The 12,712-nt window shown below is 43.6% G+C and overlaps 1 protein-coding gene across 2 annotated transcripts in view; it reads left to right on the plus strand.

The window, feature by feature from the left end:
* The first annotated feature begins 234 nt into the window (after positions 1-234).
* Positions 235-12,712, plus strand: part of URI1 (URI1 prefoldin like chaperone) — a 43,358-nt gene continuing 30,880 nt past the window's right edge. The window contains exon 1 of one of the 2 annotated variants that reach the window (XM_081118200.1): positions 235-430. In XM_081118200.1, the coding sequence (XP_080974326.1) occupies positions 320-430 (111 nt within the window). In that variant the 5' untranslated portion in view covers positions 235-319. The remainder of the gene's footprint in view (positions 431-12,712) is intronic. The other variant, XM_081118201.1, reaches the window with a different exon arrangement.

A 12,712-nucleotide genomic window follows, 5' to 3' on the forward strand; every position in this document is an offset into this window, starting at 1 on the left:
CGGGGCGGGGCGCGGGCGGGGCGGAGCCTGGCCGCAGCGCGCCGCTGGGACTCCCGCTCGGCCGGGCCGCCGGACGCGTCGCTCCCCTGGCCGGCCTGCTGCCCGGGCCGGCGGCGGCGGCATGCGCGTGTGAGATGCGGCGGCGGGCAGGCGGGACACGGGCCGCTGCGGAGCGGGCGGAGCCGGCCGGCGCGGCCTCCTCGGCGCGGGGCGCGCGGTGCATGAGGGCGAGCACGCGGGCGCCGGGCAGCCGCCGGCCACGCCGCCTCCACAAACACTTGTTTAGGACTCGTTCGCCCCGCTGAGCGCCGGCGCCGCCATGGAGGCCCCGCCGGGCCCCGCGGCCCTCGCCGCCGCCCCGGCCCCGGCCCCGGCCCCGGCCCCGCTGCGCGCCCCGGAGGTGGCGCGGCTCCGCGAGGAGCAGGAAAAGGTAACAGGCCGCGGCCGGCCGCGCGTCCGCCGAGGTGTCGGGGCGCCCGCCCCCCGCGCTGGGCACGCGCGCGGCATCTAGGCCGCGAGGGGCACCGAGAGTGACACGAGAAACTTTTGTCACGTGCTCTTGTTGTCTTTTGTCTGCGCCCTTTGACCTCCGAGGGGAGGGGGCTGCGGCGGCGCTCGGCCCGCGTGGGCGGAGGTGGTGCTGAGCGCGCCTCGCTCTGTCACATTGTCAAGTTGGCGACCACGCGCCCGGTCCCGCGGCGCCGGCCGCGCGGGGGCTCCTCCGGCTGGAGGGGCGGCCCTGCCTGTCCCGCGGGCCGCCGGGGACGCCGGCGCGACTGCCTGACCTCGGATCCCCCCGGCAGTCTGTGGCGCTCACCATCTCCTGAAAGTTTGAAAGTACCACTTCGAAATGCAACATTTAGTTTCCTTGAAAGGTCGTTCCTGTGTCATGTGGGAGCGAGGGAGCGGAGCAGCGGGGCAGGGCCGCGTCGCGGGTGCTCAGGCTCCTCGCGGGGCACTTGCCCGGCCCGGCCCGGCCCGGCGCGTGGGGGCCTCCCCTACCCCGTGCTGGCTGGCCTGAATGATTCTGTGCCGTGTGCTTCCTTTTCTGAGAGCCTTCAGCGTGCGCAAGGGTTGGAACACGTGCAGTAGCTGTTTAGTCAGGGCCTTTGACCCTTTCCCGTAGATTGTCAAGTACGAAATGACAGCCGCCAGTGCAGCAATAGCCGTCCGGTGGGGACAAATCAAAATAGTACCCATTTTTTTGGTGAGATGGTCACACAATATGCTATATGTTTTTTTGGGTGGTGCAGGATTTTATTAATTAGTTTGTGTGCCATGAGATGAAAAAGGTTGAAAATCACTGCTACATGCAACTGTTGCCTTTTGTACTTGGCTTTTTTCAAGGTGGGGGTTTAAAAATTCAACAAGCTTGGCATGTTTAAGTTATACAACATTATTGGGTCTTAATTTTTTTGAAGAGAAAAATAAAAAGAGAGAGCTCTTTATGAAACCAATTTGTTCCTTTTTTCGCAGTGCTGCTTACATTTTTCTTCTAGAAAATGTGAAGCAGACCCTCAGAAGATGGTGTTCCCAGAATCATTTTTGCCTCCATCATAGTAGAAGTGTGCACAGTGCTGACCTGATATGTTTTCTCCCCTTCAGCATGTTAAAAAGAGATATTCTTGGTTTTACTATGATGCCAGCGTGGCTGAAATACAAAGGATACATTTGGGGTGCTCTGAACAGCCTTCTGGTATGGTATTCCAGTTACCTTTGAAAACTGTCTTTTCAGGTACAGTCCTGGGAACCCAAGTAACTGTTCTCAGTAGACATTGACTCTGCTCCCAGATTCCTGTCCTGTGTTTTGTTGATGAAATAGGCACATAAATAAGCATGTGCGTGTCTGTCATGGTAGGTACAGTTATTCCCAGGTTGTGATAAGGCCCTTCCGTAAATAGGCTAGACTGTATTTGAAAGGGTCTGCTTCAGTGTACTGGAGACCCAGAATATAGCTATACTTCTCCCCCCCCCCATACCTTTTGTTAAAAAAACATAAAAAAAAATCCTCACCCAAGGACATGCTTTTACTGATTTTAGAGAGAGGGAGAGATAGACACACATCAGTGTGAGAGAGAAACACTAATCAGTTGCCCCTGTATGCATCCCGACCGGGGACCAAACCTGCAACCCGGGCACATTCCCTGACCTGGAACCTAACCGATGACCTTTTGGTTCATGGGACAGCACTCAACCAACTGAGCCGCACTGGCCAGGGCTCACTCCTTTTTGATCCAGGAAAAAGACATGTACAGAACAGTTCCTAGCAGCTTTGCTTATAATAAGGATAAACTAAAAATCCAACACTAGGGGATTGGTTAAATAAATCGTGTTACATATGAGAGCTTTTTACACAGGCATTAAAACTGTAGAACAGTATGTATACTGCAGTTACAGTTACGTCTATATGTATACAAGTATTCACACACTTTATATAGGGAACACACCGTCCAGTGTTTCCAAAGCACACAATTTCATTTCTTATTTTACCTAAAAGTGAATGAAATTGGATGGAATTTTAGTTTTTTCAATAAAAGATGTTGAGAAAACTTAATTTTAATGAAAACTGGGATGTATCTTTAGTTGCTAAATACTTTGTGTCTGAAAAAGAGCTCTTGGTTGGTATGAACACCAGTTAGGCAGGTTTATTTCTTGGTTACTCCAGAGTTGATAGGTACAATTTATCCACACATCCACTCCCCCATTCGATTTTCTTTTTTCTTTGGATGTTTTATTTACTCTTAATCCTCTGTCAAAAGATACAGGGACAAATGGGAACTTGCATTAACCCTTTTATTTGTTTTAACCAAATCTGTTTTTAGCAATAGCAGTAAAATATTTGGTGGAAGCATGTAAGCTCCTTAGGAGCTGTTCTAGACTGACCTGTGCCATAACATTTATGACCCGGGACTGCAGTGGCGTCTTGGGCTGTTCTGGGGATGTTTCCTCACACTAAGATCTTGTTGCACCTTGTTCTGTTTTAGAATTGCTTCATGTTGAAGTTTTGGTTTCCTGACTAAGATGATAGTTCTGCGATACCTGTATTTTATATCTCCATAATCAGTTATCTTTTATTAGCAGTAGTACTGAGATTTTATTGTAATGTGGCAAAAGTACTATATAGTATTGTTTTTGTAAGTTTATTTGCAGGATAATAGTAACTTTGGAAAGTCCATGTGGATAATATTGTTATTTCAGTATAATTATTACTGAGTGGCCCATGTAATTCTCACTGGGAATTTTGGAATAACATATTCTCTTGATGTTGAATCTGGGGAGTTCAATGCATTAAGAGTAAATATTCCAAAATTTTCATAAAGCAAAAAGTAAGTTAGGGAGGATTTTCATATTTCTCATGATAAACCAAATGCACACAGCTTAAGAAACTGTCTGCTTTGTGCCCCATACAATAGCTCTTCTCTCCACGCCAAGAGTAAATAATGGTCAACACATAGTTACTGAGTACCTGTTACATGCCAGATGTAGTCTGCTGAGGTGCAGTGGTGAACAAAATGGAGAAGTCTTTCCTTTAATGGAAATTGTGTTCTAGTGGCGGAGACATGGAATAGGCACATTAAGCACGTCAGGAGGTATGCGATAGGTTAGGCCAGGTAGAAGGAAAGCCAGCTAAGGGAGTTTCAGTGAGCGTGAAGGTCTGAGTGGGGCTTCTGCGGTAAGGTGGTCAGGGACATCTCATCTGTTAGGTTTCCCTTGAGCAGAAACCTGAAGTAAGTGGGGAGCGAGCAGCGTGGGTATATGGGGGACATTTTGGAAAAGAGCTTTCTGGTCGGGGCAGACGGGTCAGTGCGTCAGGGCCAGAGCTGTTTCAGAACAGTGTGAGGACTGGTTTTTATTCTTGTTCGATGAAGAGCCATTGGAATGTGTTTTGAGAATCATACTGATCTTAAATTATAAGCATCCATTTGCCATGTGTGAAGAAAGGAAGACACAGGATTGTATTATATCGGGTAAATTTTGGGTGCCAGGCATTGTGACAGACATTTATAAATTGGGTGTTAGAATCTTCGTTAACTCTTAATTTGTCAGGTCAGCAATTGGACTTGTTTCTGGTTTTTGCCCTGAACTCTCCCGTGGGGTATCTGAGCCTTTAGCTTGCTTTCTGAAGTGGCCGTGACAGGTGACCCTCCTGTCGCAGCGGGTGGAAGTTCCAGCTACTGCCCATCTTTGTTGCCACTTGGTAGTGCCTTCCTCGTCATATTTGTTAGCCATTCTAGTAATGAACTTGATCACCTTTTCAGATATTTATTGGCTGTTTGCATTGCTTTTTGGTAAAGTACCTGCTTATCTCTTGTCCATTTTCTATTGGGATGTTTGCCATATTCTAATTAATTCATAGTAATTCTTTATGTACTTTTGATAGGAGTGCTCTTTCTGGAACGTTTTGTAAATTTCTTTCCTAGTCTGTGGCTTTTCTTGGTACTCCATCGTGTGTCCTGTGATGAGCAGAAGTTCTTAATTTGAACAAGCATTTCCTTTATGGTTAGTGTCTTTTTGTCTTGTTTTTATGAAGTCTTTCCTACCCCCATGTTCAAAGATATCTCTCATGCTGTCTTCTAAAACAGGTGGGGAATGCCTGGCCTGTGGGCCGTATATACGGCCCTCAAAATCATTTGGTCTGGCCCTGCCAGGGCCTCACCAAAGAGAAGCCGTTCCAGCCATCACATTAAGGGTGAGTTAATTAAATGTTTGACCAAATATAGCTGGCTAATTTTTAGGTTGATGATTTTGTATGGCCGGAGAATGATGTTATAAATATTCAAATGGCCCTTGGCAGAAAAAAGGTTCCCCACCTCTGTTCTGAAAGCTTTAGTGTTTTGCCTTTCACATTTAGATCTACAGTCTCTCTGGGATGGATTTTGTGTATAATGGGGATTGAGGTCATGTGTCACTTTTTACCAGATGGGAATCTCGTTGCCCCATCACCATTCACTGGAAAAATTGTCCTCTTTGCACTGCATTGTCATCTGTCATCAGTCAGGCGACTCAGCCTGTGGATCTGTTTCTTGATTCTGTTCCATTGGCCTATTTGTTCTTGCACCAAACCTCCACCGTCTTCAGCTTCGTAAGTCATCTTGAAACTTGGTAGTGTATGTTTGTTGTGGTTCCTCAGATTCCCTTGTACCCTTTCTAGTCCTTATGCTGTTTATTCTTTTTCCTGCCTTTCCTAGCACAGTGGGGACCAGAAGTGGTGATAGCAGGTGTTAGGGGTAAACTTAACAAAATTCACCCTTCAGAGCCCCTGCAGAGGCCTCTTCCTCCCGGTCTTTGGCTGTTGTCTCTTCAGTCTCATATCCTCGCGCGCATCCTCCCGTGTGCCCTCTGCTCTGCCCAGCTTCGCTTGGATGGCCCACAGCCAGCGCGGTCTCATTTACTACAAGTGAATTGATCATCTCTGTCCCCAGTCTGCATGTTGTACATCCTCATCATGACACTGGGCAGCACTATTTCAACCGGAATGTTTTCAGCCTGCCCTGACTCCTCTCCTTCACATCACTGACGCACGTCTTGTCAGTTCTTTCTATGGGATGCTTGGCTTCTTTCTTAAGGGATCACGAGGTTATCTTAGTGAGGCTCTTACTCGAAAAACAATGTGTCAGATTTTTCAGTTAAGTGTTACTATGTTGTTAGATATTGCCAGTCTTTTTAACTGTTACCACTCTGATGTTACCTCATTGTGCTTTTATTTACACAGTTTTAACCTGTGAACATGTTATAGCTGTCTATTTAGGTCCTTAAATTTCCTCAATCATCACTTAGTTGGGGTTTAAGTCTACCTATCTTGCCATATATCTTCCACTTGTCAAATTTGTTTTTATTTTTTTATTTCTTGTCTGTGTTAATAAAATATTTTATATTTTAAAAAGCTCAGCTTTGTAGTTATATGGTTTTGATTTTCCTTTTGGTTATTGATTTATTTTATAAAATAACTGAATCTTTAAGTATGCTTTTATTGGTTTCAGAGAGAGGAAGGGAGAGGAAGAGAGAGAGAAACATCATTAATGAGAAAGAATCATCGATCTGTTGCTTCCTGCACACCCCCTACTGGGGATCAAGCCCACACCTGGGCATGTGCCTGAGAGGGAATCTAACTATGACCTTCAGGTTCACGGGTCAATGCTCAACCACTGAGCCGTGCTGGCCAGGCTCCTTTTAGTTGTTACCTTAGAGATTATAATTATCTTTTCTCTCTTATAGTCTACCTTAAATTCCTAGGAAATTATTCACTTATCTGAAATTTTGCCACTTATGAAATTATTTAAATCATCTTTTGATAGTTTAATTTCATTAACCAACCCTTTCTCATTTGTGCTGTTGCCATATATTTCATCTCTACATATGTTTTTTAACCCTCAAAACATTAGGATTATTGTTTTATTATTAATTAATTAATTAATTAGTTAATTTATTTTGTTAATCCTCACTGAGGATATTTTTTCCATTGATTTTTAGAAAGAGTGGAAAGGAGGGTGGGCGGGAGAGAGAGAGAGAGATCAATGTGAGAGAGACACATGGATTGGTTACCTCCAGCCTGAGCCCCAGCCAGGGGTCCGGGATCTAACCTGCAACTCAGGTACGTGCGCTTGACTGGGAATCAAACCCGAGACCATTCGGCATATAGGCTGATGCTCTAACCACTGAGGACCACCTGCCAGGGCTTAACTTTTTATTTTAAAAATTGTAATAAAACACATAAAACATAAAATTTGTCATTTTAATCATTTTGAAGTGTATATTTTAGTGGCATTAAGTAAATTGTTGTGCAACCATCAACACCATCCATCTCCATAACTTTTTTTATCTTGGGAAACTGAAACTACCCGTTAATAACGCCTCATCCCCCTTCCCCAACCTTTTGGCAACTACCATTTTACGTTCTGTTTCTGTGAATCTGACTACTCTAGATATCTTATATAATGGAGTCATATAGTATTTGTCCTTTTATGGCTGGCTTATTTCACTTAGCATCTTCAATGTTTAGTTATAGACTATATCAGAATTTTCTTCTATTTATTTATGTCTTTTTTATTGATTTTGGAGAGAGAGATAGAAATATCAATGGGGATGGAGCCGGGAACCTGGGCATGTGCCCTGACTGGGAATCGAACCATGACCTCCTGGGATCCTAGGTCAGTGCTCAACCCCTGAGCCATGCCAGCTGGGCAGAATTTCCTTCCTTTTAAAGGCTGAATAATACTCCATTGTATGGGTATGCCACATTTTCTTATTCACTCATCCATCTGTGCACAAGGGTTGCTTTCATTTTTTGACTATTGTGAATCATGGTGCTGTGAACTTGAGCCATACCAGTATCTGAGTCCCTGCTTTCACTCCTTTTGGGTACAAACCCAGAAGTGGAATTGTGGGATCACATGTAATTCTGTGGTTGATTTTGTAGGAACCAACAATCTGTTTTCCATAGTGGTTGCACATCTTACATTTCCACCAACAGTGTACAAGAGTTTACCTCTTTCCCTTCCTCTACAGCCCTTGTTACTATTTATAGCCACCCTAATGGGGTGAAGTGATACCTCATTGTAGCTCTGTTTCACCTACTTTTAGGTTCTTTTTCCTCTGCTTGTTTTGGGCCTTCCTTTGACTTAATCAAACATACCTTGCTGTTGTATTTCCTCCCCTCTGTTAACTTGTTCAAGGTACATTCTTTTTTACTGTGGTACTTTGGTACTGTACTTCATAAATATATTTGTTGGCACTAAATATACTGTATATTTATACTATACTTTGTTTACTATTCTTTCTTACTAGGGAAATTTTTCCTAAAGATCATAACATGTGGCCCGGCTGGGCGTGGCTCATCGGTTGAGTGTCGACCTAGGATCCAGGCGGTCGGGGTTCGATTCCCGGTCAGGGCACATGCCCGGGTTGCGGGCTTCATCCCCAGTAGGGGGCGTGCAAGAGGCAGCCCATCAATGACTCTCATCATTGATGTTTCTCTCTCTCCCTCTCCCTTCCTCTCTCTGAAATCAATAAAGATATATTAGGAAAAAAAATAAGATCACAACGCGTTCATTTATCGCCCCAGTGCTTACATTATTGCTCCATGGGTTTTAATTCTACGCATTTTAAACACAACAATATTTTAATTGTTTTATGGGATCCATATTGCTTTATCTTTACCTTTTTAAAAATACCTGTATAGTTGGTCTTTAGTTCTTTGTGCGTTTGTATTGCTCCAAATAATCCCTGCAGTGTTTCTTCTTCCCCGGCTTACTGAGATGGAGTTGACAAGTCCCGCTGTGTAAGTTTAAGGTGTGCAGGATGGTTCGATGCACTTGCCCATTGCCGTGATTACGCCTTGGCTTCGCTAGCCCCTCTGCTGGGGAGGACTCTGTTTCTGTGTGAGATGTTTCCATTTCTCCTTCATGTTGGAGGATCTGTTGGCTTTGTACTTAATTATAGATTTTCAGTTACTTTTTTCAGCACTTTAGGATTTTTTTCTGTTTTCAGTTTCCGTTATTTTTGTTGCCGTCAGCTCTGGCGCTGACTCTTGTTGCTCCTCGAGTGCAGGGTACGTCCTCCCTGCTCCTCCCTCTGCTGCCCTGACATTGTCTCTTCTCTTTGGTTTTCGTCAGTGTAACTATGCTGTGCCTTGGTACATTTTGCTATTTGTATTTAATGAATTGGTTTTTTTTTGGTTTTGTTTTGTTTTTTAGATCTTCACAGCCATGTTAGACATCGTCCAATATGTGTGCAAACAGGGACTGGGTCTGAATGTGGGAAATGTGTTAGAAGCACGTGTAGGAGAAAGTTGGCTGAATGTCAAGGTCAGGTGGAGAGGGTCATTTTGATTCCAGCCTGGCTATGGTTTTTGAATAATAGCATTTAAGTGTTTTAGCAAGCTCTCGATATAATTGGAGCTAACTCTTGGTAGCAGCTTCGGTATTTTTTGCTTTTCAGGATATTTAGAAAGTAAGTTTGTTTAAAATTTTTATACGGAAATAGTTCATTGTAGTTCATTACTGTTCATTGAAATTTTTTCTTTTAGGAACCAGTAACCAATTCCTCCCTTCTTTACAAAGAAGTTTACTTAAAAGACCTGTAATGTTTTACTAATTTTGTTGAAGGGTGCTTCTTATATACTTTGATAATGACATTTATACACCTATTTAATTAATCGACAGAATGTCGTTTACAAACTCTTCAGTCATTTAAGTAACTGTCAGATAGCAGTACATGTTCAGTATCAGTTGGCTTCATGCACGATGGATGCTTTTCCCTTTCTGACTCAGCAGCATTAACACCTGACGTTGTACGATTTGGCCTGATGACATAGTCTAGCAAGAGAAGCAAACGATATAAATTTAGACAGCTCTTATTAGTACAGTCCTCAGACTGTTTTATCCATTGGCCATTACAGAGGAATTTGAAATTGTAGTATAGGGAGAAAAATTTTAGAACGGAGGGAAGCATTGCTGAGAGAAGGGTCATTTGCCCCTTTATTTAGGCTTTCTATTCTAGTCCAGTTTTAATGTGGCACAGTGTTTAGCATGGGAACTCACGGGCTGATGCCCCCTTGTGGACTGTTAACAAGTAAATAGCACAAACGGAAATAAGGAATGGAGATCTCAATACATGTGAAATCATTCCTTCCTTTGTAAAGTGATTTTTGAAAGTGAGAGCAAAGGGATTGCTATTCCTGTATTTCATATACTTCACTGACTTTTTAAAACTGATCAAATATTGCTTTAACCCTTTGTAACAGAATGTGCATATATGTTAGCTGGACACTGATGTAAAGAAATACTGGTGGTTGGTTGGGCTGTGTGTCATTGTCATGCTGGACATCCAACTCCATTAGTTATGATACCTTAAAAATACAATGAGATGCGATAGTAATTATAGAGTTAGCCCACTGCCCTCTTCCCTCAACACACACGCGCGCTTGGGAGATTTGTTGTCCATACTTAGTTGCTTGACCTGAAAGGGCCAGCAGCTATATGGGGCATTAGAAGAAGTAAGGATTTTATTGGTGAATTGGTAGATTTAAGCTTACTTGCTTTTACGTGATACTGCTGGAGGCTCTGGTTTGTGTGTGACGGTGGGTTTATGGAGGGAGTGCAGGAGCAACAGCCCAGGCCAGCTAAGAAAGGCTGCAGGTGCAGACCGCTGCTGCCTTCGGAAGCTGTCCCACACAGTGAGCGTGGGCTTTGAGAGTAGGTGGACTGGTTTAAAGCCTGACTTTCTCTCTTTCCAGTTCTTGGCAGTTGTACAGTGTTGGGTATGTTACTTCGTCTCTGAACACTGGTTCCCTCTCTTTAAGGAGAGGTTAAAACCTACCTTATTGAACTGTTCGCAGCTCGAGTTTTACAGTGTGACGTCTTGGCAAAACTCTGTTATTCCTACTCTTGGGTCGGGCCGTTCTGGGTTACAGAGTGGACCATGTGACTGACTGACTGACTGACTGACTGCTGGGTCGTGGTAAGGACTCCTAATGAGAGAATGCATCGTCGGGGGTAACTCAGCCCAGAGCCCTTCTCCTTGCTGTGGACCTGGTGCTGTGCTACTGCGTGAGCACATACTGTATTTGTGCATCCCTGGCTATCAGTGTGAGTCTATTGAAGCATTTGCTGGGTCAGTTATTTAATTGTTGAAGCCTGCTAACCAATTCTTTTTATAAAAATGATTTAGTAAGTTGTTTTCCTCTAGGAGTGACGGTTGCGTGTTTGGCAGGTTTAACTGAACCTGGAATTGTCCCTCGAGTCCCATCGTGCTTTTCAAAAACGGCTTTGTGAAGGTACACAGAGTAGTGAAATGTTTTTTGTTGTTTTGGTTTCTTTTCAAGAGTCGCTTATGGAAGCAGGCTCACTGTCTTATACTCACTTTATTTAGTAGTTAAAGGAATTAATCTGAGTTCATTCTCAGAGAAAATATGATTATTTGGAATTATTTAACTTAACAGAAAAATAAGAAAGTTTTTTTTTTTTTTTTTTTAACCCAGATAGATTCAAGTTTGACTCATAAGATTTTCTTCCTTTTAAAATTTTCCTTTGCGGCTAAATGGTAGAAATTCACTAAATTTTAAAAAAAGACCTGCTGTAAAGAGAAGAAAACTACAGATATCTCAAATGTAAATGCAACTGCCGGGGCTCAAGTGCCTTTTGGAAGTCCTGGCTCTGAGCCATGTAAACAAAGATAACTAGACAGATGCTTGGAAGGCTACGTTTCCGTGCTTGCCTCTGTCACCTTTTCCTTTCTTTCTTTGGTCCTTAAAAAATCTAGCCTGTATTCTAAACCCTACATGTAACTAATAGACACTTTAATGTAAGACAGTATTTTGGCAATGAAAATTTCCCTTGTAATTTATGAAATAGATTTTTGTTGTTGTTTTATCCTTGAAATCTGTTCCTGGGAAACTATTTTAGGAGAGAGAAGGGGCCAGGGTGGGAGCGGGCTGGGGAAAGATAGCTGGAATCAAGTGGGGAGCAGAGTGGGGGGTGACAGCAAGAACACACAGGCTGCTCTACCAGGGACTTGTTTTTAAACATAAAAAGCATATGTGCCAAATTTACATATTTACTAATTAAAAAGGCTTCCTGGAAACATTAAGTAGACTATCTTCAGTAACCTTTAACACCGTCGCTAATGGATATTGCATAGAACATTTCATCGAAGGTCCTTTAAATAATGTAGGTGATTATGAATATGTAACTAGTTAATATGCAGCCGCGGCAGGATTACTGTGTGGAGGTTAATGAGCATCCTGCTCTGTGGTTCTCAGGGCTTTTCTCCTCTGCTTCTGGCTCACTTCATGCTTGGAGACACATGCGTCGGGTTGGGAAGCATCCTCACTGTTTTTGGGTCTCATCTCTTAATGGGGTTGTTAAATGGGAACTTTATAAGAAGGTTTTCATGAAGATTTTTTTCTTTTTCAATTTACATTTAATTCTGTTTGTGTATTTTATAATGACTGCCAAATCACACGGTAGAATGGATTGGCGTAGTCCTAGGCCGGCTCTTCGGGATGCATCGTCAGTACTCTGTGATGTGTCAGCGCTGTTGTTAAGTGTTGCTCAGTGAGTGAGACTTCTGAGAGCCTCATTCCACAGCAGACTCGCTGTGCCGAGCTAATGTGGAGTATGGTTGGGTATCTGATCACAGCATGTATTTCCGTACAGGATTACTGCCTTAGTATTTAAAATGTCCCAGAGGAGGACATTTATTTTAGGAATTAAATGTTATAATAGAGAAATTTAGTGACAGCTCTCCCTCCCAATCTTGTGATTTTTGGGTAAAACATTGAACATACACAAGAGACTGTTATCAGTATCCAGAACAGTGAACCAGAGCAATGTGTTTCAAACCACATAATTCACCCTGGCCTGGCGGCTTGGCTGGTTGGAGTGTCATCCCAAACACCAAAAGGTTGCGGGTGCGATCCCTGGTCAGGGTACATACCTAGGTTTCGGGTGCAACCCCTGGTCAAGGGCGGGTACAGGAGGCAACGGATTGATGTTTCCTGTGACATCGATGTTTCTCTCTCTCTCTCTCTCCCCCCCCCCCTTCTCTCCTTCCCTGGCTCCCCCTCTCTTTAAAATAAATGAAAACATATCCTCAGGGGAGGATTAAGAAAAACACACCTGGACATTTCTGCTATTTTTTTTCACCTGGCCTTTGTATTAAGCCTTTTGGCTTTTTATTCTTTAGTTTCTCTGTCTCTAAAATGATGCTACAG

Source organism: Miniopterus schreibersii, assembly GCF_964146895.1.
Source record: "Miniopterus schreibersii genome assembly, chromosome: 18".
NCBI lineage: Eukaryota > Metazoa > Chordata > Mammalia > Chiroptera > Miniopteridae > Miniopterus > Miniopterus schreibersii.